Source organism: Rhinoderma darwinii, chromosome 1 (genome assembly GCF_050947455.1).
Source record: "Rhinoderma darwinii isolate aRhiDar2 chromosome 1, aRhiDar2.hap1, whole genome shotgun sequence".
NCBI classification, from domain to species: Eukaryota; Metazoa; Chordata; class Amphibia; order Anura; family Rhinodermatidae; genus Rhinoderma; species Rhinoderma darwinii.
The window spans coordinates 37,094,757-37,111,351 of record NC_134687.1 but is presented as its reverse complement, the minus strand read 5'-3'; the positions used below and the strand labels follow the sequence as shown (position 1 = coordinate 37,111,351).

General features: G+C 42.4%; 1 protein-coding gene across 1 annotated transcript in view; it reads left to right on the top strand.

The window, feature by feature from the left end:
• The first annotated feature begins 7,139 nt into the window (after positions 1–7,139).
• Positions 7,140–16,595, top strand: part of HTRA3 (HtrA serine peptidase 3) — a 48,963-nt gene continuing 39,507 nt past the window's right edge. The window contains exon 1 of the mRNA XM_075857547.1: positions 7,140–7,663. Within this exon, the coding sequence (XP_075713662.1) occupies positions 7,267–7,663 (397 nt within the window). The 5' untranslated portion in view covers positions 7,140–7,266. The remainder of the gene's footprint in view (positions 7,664–16,595) is intronic.

Genomic DNA, 16,595 nt, shown 5'->3' with positions numbered 1-16,595 from the left:
TCCAGACTTTGTACTGTTATATGTGGCTTAAAACTATCTCTTAAAATTGTTATCAAGAATACAAAATATCTTCTATTTCTTATTTCGCTATTATTCATACATAATATCATCCCATCAGTTTCTTTTATTACAATCGTAGAGTTGAGCCTCTCCTTGTTGCATCTTTCATAAGTCTTATTTATCATTTTGTTTCTATTTTTACTGGTTGTATATTTCTGTCGATACTGTAAATCTGGTTCATAACAACAAAGCAACAGCCCCGGCGTCTCTTCTTGTATGCTAATGTTGGCTGTTTTGTCTATGTGAAGGTACACAGTCCCTCCATGTGGTCCTTTTTTCCAAGTCCCTTCGGTTGTAGTCACATTTGTAGTATAACACGGGGCATTGGCCTTACAGGTGTAGTTACCCTGCTTTCTATCCACTGTGGCATTCGCCCACCCTGTCCTGAACTGTTCCAGTGATTCTGTACTGATTACGTGTACAGGAGTAGCAGTTCTGCCTTTTTGTATAAGAGCACACGCAACAACCGCCGCAACAACCGCAAAGATCTTCATTCTTCTGGCTGAAGAACCTTTTTACAATGACTGGCGTGAATCCAGCTTGCCTTTCCTTCGAGCTTCACTGAGGTGCTTGTAACGAGTAGGACTTGAAAAGGACCATCAAATCGTGGCTCAAGGCTCTTCCTCACGTGTCTTTTGACAACGACCCAATCTCCTGGTTCTAGCTTATACGTCCCTTCAACTGAATCAGGACCTGGAATGGAAGCAAAGACTTGTGCATGCACCTTGGTCAATTATTTGTTCAGGGTTGATACATAATCTGTTAGTCTACCATACTGCATTTGGAGCACCTGTGGAAAATAACATCCTAATCTGGGAGCCGACCCAAATAAGATCTCATATGGGCTGAGACCTGTTCTTTTTGTGGGCGTATATCTTACTGAGAACAAGGCTAATGGTAGACACTCGGTCCATGGTTTCCCGGTTTCTACCATTGCTTTTTGGATTTTCAATTTGAGAGTCCCATTTAGTCTCTCAACCTTCCCACTACTTTGTGGATGGTATGGTGTATGTAGGGCTTGACTTATGCCTAGAGCTGACAACACATAGTTCATGATTTCACCCGTAAAATGAGTTCCTCTGTCGCTCTCGATCATCTCTGGAACTCCATATCTGCACACCACCTCGTTGATCAGTTTCTTTGCTGTGGCTACGGCTGTAGCTTTGGTTATTGGAAAAGCTTCTGGCCATCCTGAAAAGAGATCAATACAAACAAGCACATACTCATAGGTACCGACTTTTGGTAATTGAATATAGTCTATCTGCAGTCTCTGGAACGGATATATAGGTCTGGGTGTGTGCTTCTGTGGTACTTTTACAGTTCTTCCAATATTATGTGTTGCACAGATCATGCATCCTTGTGTAAAACTGCTGGCCATCACACTAAACCCTGGGGCATACCACACCTTGTTTACCAAGCCCATCATTGCCGTTTTTGACTGGTGTGTCTCTCCATGTGTTATCTGGGCCATCATTGGGAACATTGTCTTAGGCAGGCACAGTTTATTCTTGCATTGCCAGAGGCCATCTTTTCGTAGCGTTGCTCCTTGGGCCGTCCACTTGTCTTTTTCTTCTTCTGTTGCTTGTCCTTGAAGTTTTTGCAGTAGTTCCGGGCTTACAGCTGGTCTTGTTTCCTCTGGATCTTTTATCTGACATACGGCTGCTAACACGGGTAGCTTCTGTGCTGCTTGCTTTGCTGCTTCGTCTGCCAGGGCATTTCCCCTTTTGTCTCTGGTGAACTCACCTTAGTGTGAGCTTTAATTTTTACTACTGCTACTTCTGTAGGTAACATCAGGGTCGCCATCAAGTATTTTACAAAGTCTGCATTCTTTACAGGTGTACCTGCAGAGGTCAAAAACTGTCTAGCCTTCCATATGGGGCCATAATCGTGTGCAATCCCAAAAGCATATCGAGAGTCAGTGTATATATTTGCTGTCTTTCCTTCTGCATGTTGGCATGCTGCTGCCAGGGCCTTAAGCTCCGCTTCTTGTGCTGAGCGGGACGCTGGTAAGGAGGCTGCTTCTAGGACTACATCTTCGGTGGTTACTGCATATCCTGTAAGAAAAGATCCTTCTACACAATACCTTGAACCATCCACAAAGAGTCTTAGGTCTGGGTTTTGGAGTGGGGTATCTTTCATATGTGCAAAGCCCACTGTTTCCTGGGCCATAAGGGCCATACAATCATGTTCATCAGTTTCAGGCAAAAATTGTGACCATACTTTACCTACGTCTTCTCCCCCTTGCTCCAAAGGCAGTAAGGTAGCTGGGTTCAATGTAGTACAGCGGTGTAAAGTAACCTGCTCAGGAAGAAGAAGAGCACAGGTTAATCTCAAATGTCTTGCAGTGGACAAATGCTTCGGTTGTACTTGAGTTAGAATAGCAGTAATATCATGTGGTGGAAATGCCAGGACCAAATCTGAGGCCTTGTTTAACATTGAATTTACAGCAATGATAGCTCTCACACATGATGGGGAACCTCGGGCCCCAGGGTCTAGTCTAGCTGAATAATATGCTACCGGGCGCTGCTGTGGTCCATGACTTTGTGTGAGAACCGCAGTGTCATGTCCATTTTGTTCAGTACAGTACAAAGTATATGCTTGCGTAGAGGTACTCCATGGATTGGTGTCACAAGCCGCTACCAAACACAACTCCTCCTCATTCAGCTGATAATGCAGAATACTTTGAGAATCTCACTTTTATCAGGTTCTGCAAATACTTGATTAATAAAAATAAAACATTCCCAAAAACTTTACATCAAATTAACAATGTCCAGACAAATTTTGTTTTGCCTTCTCCCTCATCTAAATCCATAAAAACTCGTGTGAGTGACGTCACATCGCCTCCTGTGTAACTTTGCTGGAGGGGGATGGTCTCTTACACATAAACCAAAATTGTACCTGATCAGTTCCTTCACCCTTCCCCCCTTTGTGGACTCTGCGAGAGTGATGTAGCAGAGTTCAAAACTACATCTCAACATAACACTAATTTAACCCCTTGTAATGTACAACAGCCTGAAACAAAAATGACTTTTTCCTGACAAACATTTGATCTTTACAATAACATAACTCATGTGTGAAATCAAAAATAGAACAATTGTAGTTAGTTATTCAATAAAACAGAAAATATTATCTCTGATAACATTAATTACTGCAAACCAATAAACAGTATAACGGTGGGGGCACATACATTTTCAATACCCCCGTGTCTCACAGTATCTGTAGTTTAATACATCTGAATTATCAAAACACATGAAATCTGATCACATCATAACACATAAATATCGTAACTTTTATAACCAACAGCGCTTGCGCAAAAGAGAAGAAATTTATTTCAGTTTGTAGACATTACTGATATATATATATATATATCTCAGCAGTGCATATTGAGATCCCTTTGTCTCATCAGCCCTGCAGACTGCACCCAGTCAGCCCCCCTCCTCCTCCTCCCAAACACAGCACACTTTAGGGGGGAGGGAGGGGGGTCACACACTCAAAGCTTCTCACAACTTCTCACAACTTCTCACAACTTAACACTTTCAATGCCGGCAAAACAACATACGTATCTGCAATCATTTATCACACCATTGTATAGAAATTATCTACGTTAATGTTTAACCGTACAATCTGACGGCCACCATCTCTATCTTATAATTACGTGTTGTTTCATCAGTGAACTAGACTGGAACTTCTGTAAAATAGAAAAAACACTACAAATGACAAAATTAACAAGGTGATTATTTCATACTGATTTGGATGGGCCGGGCGTGGCCACATCAGGGGCAGGGGGGGGGGGCAGCCTCTCCCATTGGAAACAGTGCGCAGGGGGTTTCCCACCAACAATGAGGACACACTCAACATGAGGTACGGACGCCATTACCGGGCGTCTGCTGGTCCTGTTCTCTAATACATACAATACATTTCTTATTCCTAACTTCCTCTTCTGCAAATCCCTCTAAAGCACTTTTCATCAACTTTCTACCTTCCAACTTCCCTTTGTTCTCCAGAATACCTTTTGCCCAATCTGCGGCTTTGAGCCGCCCTCCTCTTTTTCCCTCTGCCAGTTTTCATGCCTTGATCAGGGCAAGCAACTCTGCACTCTGTGCAGAATGTATGACAGGATCAAGGGTCTCATCATATAAGACAGAGGTGTCTGGTGGTTTGGCTGTGAAGGACTGCTTATACATTATTACATTTATCACTTTTCCTGATTCAATCTACAAAATGACACAAAGTCATACAAAATATCTATATCAGCATTTAATGTTGTGTCCATTCATTTCAAGAACAAGATTACATTTCTTATCTCACCAGCAGCTGTTCTCCACCTCCCCCTTCTCTTGTCACACTAGTTGATTCTAAATTATACCATATGGGAATTTACTATAAGGTCACTTGCAACATTAAAACAACTACTACTTCTTCTGACACTTTTCTCCATGCTTCTGCTTTCCCCTGTAACTTTTTATCTTTCAACCATCCACGTTTTGTGTCACAACATTCATTCCATTTTCCTGCGTCTAACCTTCCATGGGATTCTAGACCACATGCTTTCATTAATTATTTTTTTTTTTTTTTTTTTTTTTTGTTCCCTGCGTTGCCTTTTTACCTTCTCTTTCTGCTACTACCTGTTTGGCGGTTTGTCCTTTGGGGTGCTCATCTCGTACTCTTGTTACAGATTCTAGCTACTGATAGATGAATTCCATTCTCATCTATTTTAGACAGTTTCTAGTCTCCGTACTTACTCTTGTTACAGATTCTAGCTACTGACAGATGAATTCCATTCTCATCTGTTTTATACAGTTTCTAGCTTCCGTACTTACTCTTGTTACAGATTTTAGCTGACAGACGAATTCCATTCTCATCTGTTTTAGACAGTTTCTAATTTCCGTACTTAATAGGGACACCAGTTCCCCATTGTCTAGTTATAAGTGGTCGCCTATAGGCAGACCCTAAGTTATGTAGGGGGTAGTTTTCCTGATAGGTGAATCTCTGGATTTACGATCCCCTAGTAAGCTTACACCCTTTTAACAGGTGCTTGCTCACCCATATGCCATACCTCAAACTCTCGTTTGCCGTGACTGTTTCCCATAGCCCTGCTATGATGGAGGGGACTCTTACCCTTCTCTCTCAGTTTTTTATCTTCACTAACAAACACTATGGCTATTGGCTGTTAGGGAAAGTCCCACACTACCTTTCTCACCTATTTTATACAGTTACTTATCCCCTCAAAACCCTTTTAAACCTTCTTCTACTCTGGCCAGAGAATTAAATTCCTTTTATAACTAGCTTACTTTCTTCTTATTCACTTTAAACACCACTCAAGGAGATATCCTCCACACCATAACAGTAATATGACAAATATTCCTGATCCAAATAATAAGGCAAACGTAAAATCAAGCTGTTCATTTGACATGCCGGATTATCGGATTGCAGAAAATTCTGGAATTTTGAGCTGAAAATCAGTGCATGATAATCCCCGCAAGTACCTCAATGCTGTACACACATTTTCGGCATTTTTCCGGATTATCAGATTGCACAAAATTTTCGATTTCCGGGCTAAAATTTAGCCTATCATAATCCCCATAGTCACCTGAAGCATGTACACATGTTTTTGGTAATTTGCCGGATTATCGGAAGTTTTTTCCAAAAACAATTTCCTTATTCTAAAATGCATTTGTGACACAAAACTGGGTTTCTACAACATTCATACAAATACTGTCATGGAGATCAGGCACTTTATCCTGAGGGTAGGATTACATATAGACTTGACCAGATTTTTACACTAAAAACACCCTCATGTGGCCCCTCTATCCCTCAGGAGTACTACCGGGAAGGTGACCTACCAGACAGGAAGGTGCAGAGCAGAGTTTGTAAGAATTAAGTCTTCTTACCTTGCTGCAGCAGTGGTCTGCACGTTCCTTAGTCTGGAGAGTCGCCACTCTAGTCCCGGGAGATCCCCTAGGTGGGGTGCCGTCCTTCTGGTCAAGTCCCTGTTCGGGCGCCAATTTCTGTGATCGCAATGAGGTCACGTTACGCCTTGATCTCCATGCAGGTTCAAATCAGGTGGGGGGGGTGCGAGCTCGGAGAAGCAAAGACACACTGAGACGTTTCTCAAGGCAAAAATACTTCTGACTTTATTTGCAGAGACACAGAGTTTATATAGTAAAAATATCATATAATTACGTGCAGACACATATACATTCTTGTGGTTTCTTTCCTCATTATTCTTATCTCTACGTACATTATTCTTATTCCTTACATCTAGTTTTTAATCCGGTGTTCTACCCATATCTATCTTGGCTGTACGCCCAGAAACAAACCATCCTGCAAACAAACCCCCTAGTTCCTGGTAGTACCCTCATAACATAATGAATTCGCAATTTCCAGTTTCTGCAGAACATCTGCAGATTATTACATTCCATAACCTTTCAATAATACCCAAAATATAGACTCGTTTATCCTTCTACCTTGAAGTAGTGCATACATTACACTTATATCATTGATTATAGGTTGTTCTATACCATCACATACCCAACATATATTCTAATACATGTTCTACTCTTCAGCATTGCACTCATTGAGGTCCCAGATACATTATACATATATTTATTCCATAACACCAATATATAACGTTATTATCAGAAATGATGCATTAGCTGCCGGGGTGAACAGATACACAGGGCTGTGGGGTCATTCACATTCTTGTCGGTCTCCTCTGTCAGCAGACTATAGACTGCCGTCCATACAGTCATCCGGACTCCAGACATCTTCAGCAGGAGAACCACAAGGATGTGTCATTCCCCCCGCAGCCTTGCAGCATAGAAGTAACCGTAGACTTACATACAGTATATTCACATCCCCACCCCAGTCTACCCCATCATCCTACACCCTTTACACTAACGTAGACTGGCATTCTGCTGGCAACTCCCATCCCTCTAGTAAGTGGCAGAGCAGCAGCAGGCAGGGTGTGGGGAGGGGGATGTAGGCTGAGACTTTACTCCAGCCCAAGTAACTCCCCCACCCTCCAGTCTACACATCCCCTCTCATTACTCTTCCATATAACAGAGGCACAGGAGTCACTGCCCTCATCATCCACTCTCCTATGTAATGCACAGCTGACTCTAGCCCCTCTATAAAGCATAGAAGATACTCTGAGCCTGGGCACTCCTCATCTTAGCATTGGTGGTCTTGTAGTGCCCCTTCAGGATGCCAGGCTGCTGCCATGTACTGCTAATGCTGCTACCCCTGCTCCTGGGTACCTCAGCCTGCCCGTCTCGCTGTGATGTTTCTCGGTGCCCCAGCCCTGTGTGCCCCAGTGGGTATGTCCCAGATCGCTGCAACTGCTGCCTGATCTGCGCTGCCGGGGAAGGAGAATCCTGCGGCCGGGAAGGAGATCCACCATGTGGGGATACCCTGCTGTGCAAGCCACCCCCTGGCAAGAGAGGACTGAAGGGGACTTGTCAGTGCAAGCACGACTATGAAGTATGTGCCAATGATGGGCAGACCTATAACAACCTGTGCCAGCTGAAACTAGCCAGCAGGAGGGCGCTGCAGCAGGGGCAGTCACCTGTGTTGCAGGTGCATAAGGGACCCTGCCAATCGGGTAAGGAGGGGCATGCATGGCAATATCAATGTTTGTGATGATGATGATGACTATTACTTGTATTAAATGCATTCCAACTACATGATGCTATAAAATGCCATCTGCTGTAGAACTACAACTACCAGCATGTCTTTAACCTCTTCTTTGCAAGGTGTTGCTATTTTATCTTTGATCATAGAGGGTGATGATGATGGCAGCTGCCACCTTTATATGAGCTGCCACCAATACACTGTATGTCTTTGGTGACAAAATGATTACTGGTGTTGGGATATTTATGGGATGTGATAGAGGCCAATAATATGTCCAGGTCATGTCTGTGAATGTGGGCTGAAAGGATGATAAAGGGGAACTCTAAATGTATGAAATTAACGTTTGAACCAAAAGTTCTACAACTTTCTAATATCCTTTGTTTATCAATTCCTCACTAATTGCAAGATCTCTTATCTCTGTCAGTGTATGGAAACATTCTTGTTTACACTCAGAGGCTGATATGTATAGACATAATCTTCACAAAGCTAGGGGCTCGATACAAATGTATTTAGTCTAGATAATCTGCAGCAAAAAGCTTATTCTTGTCCTTATAATTTGCTACAGTGTATCAGTGTAATATGTATCAGCTTGGAATCCAGACTGTTTAGCTCACAGAGTCACAGATGATTGTCTAGACTGAATATAGTTGTAGCAAACTTCTAACTGTGAGAAGTATTAGGTTTCCACAGGTTTTCTGCTGGATGTGAATAACAATGTTCCCGTTCACTGACAGCAAACTCAGTCACCAGGACAGAGGCATTTAAAGTAAGCAAGATATACAAGTCAGCGGGTGCCCTGTTCAAGGTCTTGCTAAAAAAGTGTACCGTGTGGTGAATCAGCATGACCACATCCAGGGCACCCTACAAACTGTGGGAGTTTTGGGGGACTCCATGCACCGGAAGTTATCTTTATGATACCGTAAATGTCCCGAAAAACGGCTGAAAAATCGGAAGCAGAACGCCTCCAAACATCTGCCAATTGACTTCAATGGAAAAAAGGGCGTTCTGTTCCGACGGGCCGTTTTTTTCGCGCCTGTATTTCAGAATGACCACGTAAAAAAACAGCCGCTAAAAGAAAGTGCATGTCACTTCTTCAGCCGTTTTTGGAGCCGTTTTTTCATAGCCGTTTTTTTCAAAACAGCTCCAAAAACGGTCGTAAAAAAACTTAGAAAAATGCTGCAAAAATCGCAAGTGGCTTAAAAAACTTCTGAAAATCAGGGGCTGTTTTCCCTTGAAAACAGCTGTGTATTTTCAGACGTTTTTGAATTTTTGTGTGCACATACCCTAACTGTAAAGAACCCTTTCCTATATTGATGTCTGAAACGTCTTTCTTCCACACACAATGAATGTCCCCTTGTCTTTTGTAGAGTCCTTGGAAGGAACAGATCATGTCTAGTTCTCTGTATTGACCACACATATACTTATACATGTTAATAAGATCACCTCTAAAGCATCTTTTCACCAAGCTGAACAAGCCCAATTTTTCTAGCCTTTCATTGTAAGTGGCACCTCCCATCTTATTTAGTAATCTATTTGCCTGCCTTTTAAATACCTCCACAGCTCTCCTATGTCCTTTTTACAACGTGGAGCTCAAAATGGAGTGCTATATTTGAGATGTGGCCTTACTAGGGACTTAAGGCCGTTTTACACTGGCCAATTGTCAGGCAAACACTCGTTCCCGATAATTGTCCTGTGTAAACAGGGCAGCAATCAGCAGTTGAACGAGCGAACCCTCGTTCATCTGCTGGTCGTATCATTTTAAATGTAAAAAATGTTATCGTTGTCGGCAGCAAATCTCTCTGTGTAAACAGGGAGACGTGCTGCCGACATGATGGAAATGTTTGGGGACGAGCGATCGGAGTAAAAAGCGCTCATCCCTATATCAGCTCCTTGTGAAAGGAGAAAACGAGAGCCGATCAACGAGCTGTCTCGTTGATCGGTACTCGTTTACACGGCCCAGGGCAGGCCGTCTAAGAGGACCATTAGAGTGGGGTAATATTACATTGAGATCACAGATTTTTATCTTTCTTTTCTTACCCCCTAAACATTTTTTTGTGCTTTTGTGGCTGCTGCTTGACATTGAGTGCTGCTGCTTAGATTATTTGTAACCAGAAATACCCAGGTCCTTCTCTTGTTCTGTTATAACCAGTTTTATTCCATTTGTATACGCATCAATACTATTTCTTCAGTCTAGGTGCATTACTTTACATTTATCAACATTAAATTTCATCTGCCATCTTCTTGCCCAGGCTGCCAGTTTATCTAGATCTTTCTGTAATATTCTATAATCATGCTGAGTTTTAGGTATCCTACAAAGTTTTGTATCATCGGCAAAAACTGACACTTTAATTTCAACGATAACAGGATCGATGGCTGAGCTGTATGGGTGCAAAAGTAGAGTCCCAATCCAAACATATAAACAAAAGAAGTTCTGCACTCCAAATGAGGCTTCAAGATCCTTTTTACTATTAACAAACATAATTCTTATAGGAAATGATCTCAATGTAATGGTCACAAGGACCTAACATTGTATACAGTCACAGAATATAGTTTATCATAAAACGACATATAGTAAAGCCCATGAAGAATAATATGTATAGTAAATTACATTACATTGTCTGGAAAAGAAAATGGTAACTTTCAATCCAGTCCCGTCTACAATGTCATTAAAAAAAAGATTAAGGACACAGCCTGTTTTCACCTAATGGACCAGGCCATTTTTTTCAAATCTGACACTTTACGTGATAATAACTTTGAAATGCTTTCATTTTTCAAGTGATTCTGAGATTGTTTTCTTGTGACACATTGTACTTTAAGTTAGTGGTAAAATGTGGTTGATACATTCAGTGTTTAGTTGTGAAAAATACCAAAATGTAGAGAAAATTTGCAAAAATTAGCATTTTTCTAAATTTAAATGTATCTTCATGTAAAACAGATAGTAATACCACACAAAATAGTTACTAGTTAACATTTCCCATATGTCTACTTTATGTTTTCATCATTTTTTGAACATCCTTTTATTTTTCCAGGACGTTACAAGGCTTAGAACTTTAGCTGCAATGTCTCACATTTTCAAGAAATTGTCAAAAGGCAATTTTTTCAGGGACCAGTTCAGTTCTGAAGTGGCTTTGAAGGCCTTATATATTAGAAATTCCCCATAAATCACCCCATTTAAAAAACTACACCCCTCAAAGTATTCGGAACAACATTTATAAAGTTTCTTAACCCTTTTAGTGTTTCACAGGAATTAAAGCAAAGTAGAGGTGAAATGTACAAATTTTTTTTTTTTTGCAGAAAATCTGTTTTAATTCATTTTTTTCTGTAACATAGAAGTTGTTACTAGAGAAACACAACTCCATATTTATTGCCCAGATTCTGCAGTTTTTAGAAATACCCCACATGTGGACCCAATGTGGCAATAGACTGAAACACCTTTAGAAGCAAAGGAGCACCTAGTGGACTTTGGTACCTCCTTTTTATTCGAATATATTTTAGACACCATGTCACGTTTGAAGAGGTTTTGTGGTGCCAAAACAGTAGAAACCCCGCCCAAAAAGACAGCATTTGGCAAACTCCACCCCTCAACGAATTTGTCGAGGGGTATAGAGAGCATTTTAACCCAACAGGTTTTTTGCTAAATTTTTTCCAATAAAATGTAGAAATCTTAAATATTTACAAGGCATAAAGGAGAAAAAGCACCCCAACATTTGAAAGGCAATTTCTCACGATTACGGCAATACCCCATATGTGATAATAAGCTGCTGCTTGGACACATGGCAGGGCTCAGAAGGGAAGGGGTGCCATTTGGCTTTTGGAGCTCAAGTTTTGCTGGAAAGGTTTTCGGGTGCCATGTCACATTTGCAAAGCCCCTGCAGGACCAAATCAGTGGAAACCACACAAAAGTGACCCTATTTGGGAAACTACACCCCTGAAGGAATTTATCAAGGGGTATAGTGAGCATTATGACCCCACAGATTTTTTTCTGAATTTAGTGGAATTAGGCCATGAAAATGAAAATCTAAGTTTTTTCTAATAAAATGTAGTTTTAGCTCAGATTTTTCAATTTTCACAATGGATAAAAGGAGAAAAAAGCACCACAGCATTTGTAACGGGAACTCTTCTGAGCACGGCAATACCCCATATGTGGTGATTAACTGCAGTTTGGACCCACGGCAGGGCTTAGAAGGGAAGGATCACCATTTGGCTTTCTGTTTGGGGTTTTACTGGTATTTCAGTTTATAATGTGGGGGCATATGTAAGCTGTGTGGAGTACATCAGGGCATAATAATAGGCTATAATAATGCAGTAAATAAATAATCCACAGATATGTGGCCAGTGTCGCACTGATAAATGGTGCCCGATCTTATCCGCTTTTGGAACGCACATTTTGGACTGCACATTTTGTGTTGTCATATTCTGAGAGCCAGAACTTTTCTATTTTTTCTCCACCGGAGCCGTGTGAATCACGCTGTGCACAATCACACTGTGCAGTGAAAGAAGCTGGGCTGGAACAATAAGAAGCATATGATGCTGATTAGTCACTGATTGGTCACTGATTGGTCAGCGTCATACACTTCTCTGTAAAACGCCCAGTTGGTAAAAAGTAAAAACACGCCCAGTTGTCTATTAAGAAACTCATTAGTATAAATGTAAAATTGCTCATAACTTGCTCAAAAATGATCGTTTTTCAAAATAAAAACCACTGTTGTTATCTACATTAGAGCGCCGATCAGATTATGTAGGAGATAGGGCACTTATAATGTGGTGACAGAGCCTCTTTAACGACAACAACCTACTATTATGTTGGATGTCATTAAGGGCTTAAAAAGGATTTGGCCCCCTGCACACGTAGCAGATTTGTTCCATTTAGATTTGCGGGCGGAAAATCTGCAGCAGAAGACTGTTAAAGGCAAGTGGAGGAAATTAAATCCGCGGCATGCTCATTCTGTTGTGGATGTTCACCGTGGAATTCACTTTTTTCCAATATAGAAGGTGTGAGAAGGTGTCAGCAAAATCATCATGTAAAATCTGTTATATGTGTAGTGGCTAAACGTTGCGGATTTGTTGTGGAAATTTCCACAGCAAAATCCACGTGTTACATGCTGATTTTGTTGTGGATTCACAGCAGATTTTATCACTTCTACATTGTAATGGGTGAAATCCGCCTTGAACATCCACAACAGAATGAGCATGCTGGGAATTTGAAAATCAGCAGCATGCTCTGATTTCCGTGAAAAAGTTCTGCAACATGTGGAAGAGTTTTGTTCAAATCTCATCCCCATGGCTGGTACTTTATGACGCTACAAATTTTTTGTGTGCAAATCTTCATTGAAAATCCGTACCATTTCTGTCCAGCCTTGTGGTGCTGACTTTAGCCCATTTTGAGTGTGTTCCATTTATAACAACTCAGTTATAACTATTTTCCAACCACGTCTGATGTTTTTGTAATGGTCACATTGAAGTCACATAATGGTTGCCAGCTTGTGTCGCCGTGTAGCCTGAGCCTTAAAGAGAAGATCCATCTTTAAACATCTCTGAGGTCACAGAGACATGTCAGATGATGTAATCAGTGAGGGTTCTGTACCCAGTAAACTTTACTAATTGCTAGCACAAAGCGGCCATGGCTCTGCTCCAAGCTCCATGCTTCTATGTCATCTGACTTGGGGGTCTTTAAAGCAGTCCCAAATGGGAGATACCAAATACAGGCTAAGAAGATTTCTGACTTACAAGACGAATATATCACAGCCCCATGATTCTAGCTATCAGTGACGGTAATGGGGCACAGAAATGTCTGATTGGGAAAACATGTAAGGGCATAGGATTCCATTGAATTTTCATGGTCCCAAGAAAGGGAACTATATTGCTTTTGGTTGGATTCCTAACTCCTAGCCAGGCTATGTCTTCTAACCAGGCGAGGAGAATGCCACGTGAGTGAAGGGTTGTCACCACCGAGCCATAGCCCGATAAGGCTGTATGATAAATAAGACTTTATTAATTTTATATGAATTTTGTCTTCTGATGGATATGCCCCTTACTGGAAATTGACCCAGACTGTGATGTGTTCTCTTTAAGGTCAGTTCTACTATAACGTTTGGAATGCAGTTTCAGAAGATGCTTCACTTCATTACACTTCCTCGTATAATCCTTTAGTTGATGACAAACTCCTGGTTTCACAAGTCATGGACTTGGTTGACTAAATAAACTTCAGTGTTAATGCTTGTAGGCAGTGGTAGAGCAAACTTGTTTAAATACTTCAGATGCCTTCACTAGCATTCCACATAGAGCACAAGTCAGGTTTACAGACCGAGGTCTCACTCATAGCTTCATAATTTCAAGTCAATGCAGTCCTCTGCTCTTGAAAAAGTAGAGCGAGCGAGAATAACTTTTTTATTTATATACTTAAAATATATCTTTTATACCTTTCCTCAAAGGAGTGACAGATGAAGTCCCCTTGGAAGTTCATTTGTCAGGTATTCTGTTAGAGGTTAGAGGCGGAAATCACGAAAGACCCTACAGCAAGAGAGGGAGGAACAGTGTTTTTGCATCTGGACTATGGTTTGCTTTGTAGACTCTCTTGGGCCTCCCAGACTGTGGTTGGTGTATCTACTAGGGGTAGGTCACATAGCCTTAAGGACAGTTAAAGACTACTTCCACCCAAACAAAATATATACTACATAACTCCACTCCCCTAAGTGGTTAGAAAGTAATTAGAGACATTTCTACGGTGGAGTTATTCTTTGAAGAAGTTGTACTATCATCCTACTACGTTTCCTTCTGCCAGAAGTCGATGGGTGGTTTTGCTGCAGGTATCATCCATGATCTGGTAATAGAACAGGATAGCCAGGATCTTGCTCACAATTCTCTGCTTCCAATCTCATTTTTGAAAGTAGTTTGCTACGAGTGTTGGGGCACTTTCTTTTCTGCATGATTACCAACATTGAGGTACCTGTAAAATAGAGGAGGAACTGCTGCACAGGTTCACAACACCTATGTAGCAAGGTGATAAGGTCAACCGAAACTAGTATCAAAGGAAACACAGGGGCTGTTCCTATGTTACATTCACCCTTGCTCAGAGTGATAGCATAACGACAATGGAGGTCTCGGAAAGTCGACAATAATATTTGTATTGTAAGAATAATCATTGTGGCTGGAAATTTAGCAATTTTCCAGAGACAGAGATGTTCTTTGTAGCCTCTCTCCACTCTGGCCAAATGATCGAGATCCCAAATAAGGGACACATTCTATTAATTCATAATGCCCTAATAGATGATTTGAAAATGGGTTTCCTAAATCAGACAATCCCGTTGAAAAGAAATACCAGTCAAAGTGCCCATATTAAAAATGTCAAGTCACTACCTTATGTGTAATAACGGTGTGCAGACTTTGTTTTAGCTCTGCCATTTGTGCTTTAGACATCTCCTGTCTGTGTAGTGTCGGCGGCCGCTGACGGTGACCCCAGCTGTCGGTCTGTTCATGCTTGCCGGCATCTCCCTTCTCGGGGACGCCGGCGCGCTCTGCTCCCTGCCTCCTCCACTGCTCTGTGCCCCTAGGGTGCGCGCCCGCTCTTGCTGTCCGTAGCGACCTGGTAGTCTGCCTGCAGCGAAGACCAGATGTCTGTATAGGGCTTAAAGAGTAAAGGGTGACCGGGGAGCCTGCTTCGACAACTCCCTTAGAAGTGGCCCTACGCCAATACGACAGAGCAGCCCAGTAGGTCCACAAACCTGCTGGTCGTTACAGTCTGTACTGTCTGATGCAGGAAGTAGATGTCTACCATTGTCAGCCATGTTAGCTCCTATGGGATTTTTTTTGTTTGTCACTTGGTCTTTTTGTTTGTCATTCCCCTCTCAGTCTCAAGTCCCTCTAGCAATGAAAGGGAACACTTTCTCCCCCATTTCTCTCACTGCACTATGGCATGTTTGATTGAATTTGTTTGTCAAGCGTAAAACATAATCTGGTATCAGTGACAAATTATATTTGTCCATCAGGGATGTGTCATACAAACCAGAGACTTCATCCTAATTAATAGCTTGCTTGCTTCCCTAGCTAGCTTTAAAAAAATAAACATGTATATACCGTTCAAAAGTTTAGGGTCACTAAGGCGGGATTCACACGACCGGGTCCCGCCCGAGCCCGAGTGTCGGCCGGTAAAATCGGCCATTTTGCCCGGCCGGTTTGCATAAAGTTTTGCATCCGTTCCGGGCCGGGCAGATCTGGACAGTGACATCAGCGGCAACTCCTGAAGGGGAATCCCCATGTGTTCGGGGATTCCGCTTCAGGACTTTCCCCTGATGTCACTGCCCAGATATGGACAGAGACATCAAGCGCTCTGTCCAGGAGAGGAATCCCCGAAAACACGGGGATTCCGCTCCTTCAAGTAGCTAAAGTGCGGCTAGCACATAGCAGAGCGGGGAGATACCTCCCCGCTCTGCTATAGTGGCGTCACTACAGTAGTAGCAGCAGCAGCAGCTGCTAGCGGCGCCATCGAAGGTGTCGCCGGGCCAGGGCGCTTTTAAAACAAGCAGGGGAAGGGAGCCAGCGCAGTGCTCCCTCCACCTGCTGTACACCCCGGCCCTGCCACACAGTGTACAGCCATTCGTCCGAATGGCATCAGCTCCTCCTCCTCACATGCACTCTGCGCTGTGAGGAGGAGGAGATAGAGCGCAAGCGCCGGAAAACCCGGCCATCACTCGGGACACATCCCAGTGATGGCCGTGTATTACCCGGCCCCATAGACTTCTATGGGAGCCGGGCGGCCGGGTATCCGGCCGAAAATAGAGCATGTCCTATTTTTTGACGGCCGGTTTTTCCGGCTGTCAAAAAATCGGTCGTGTGAATAGCCCCATTAGGGGTCTATTATTCCTAATGCAGGCGGGTGCCGGCCGATTTATGAACGGCCGGCACCC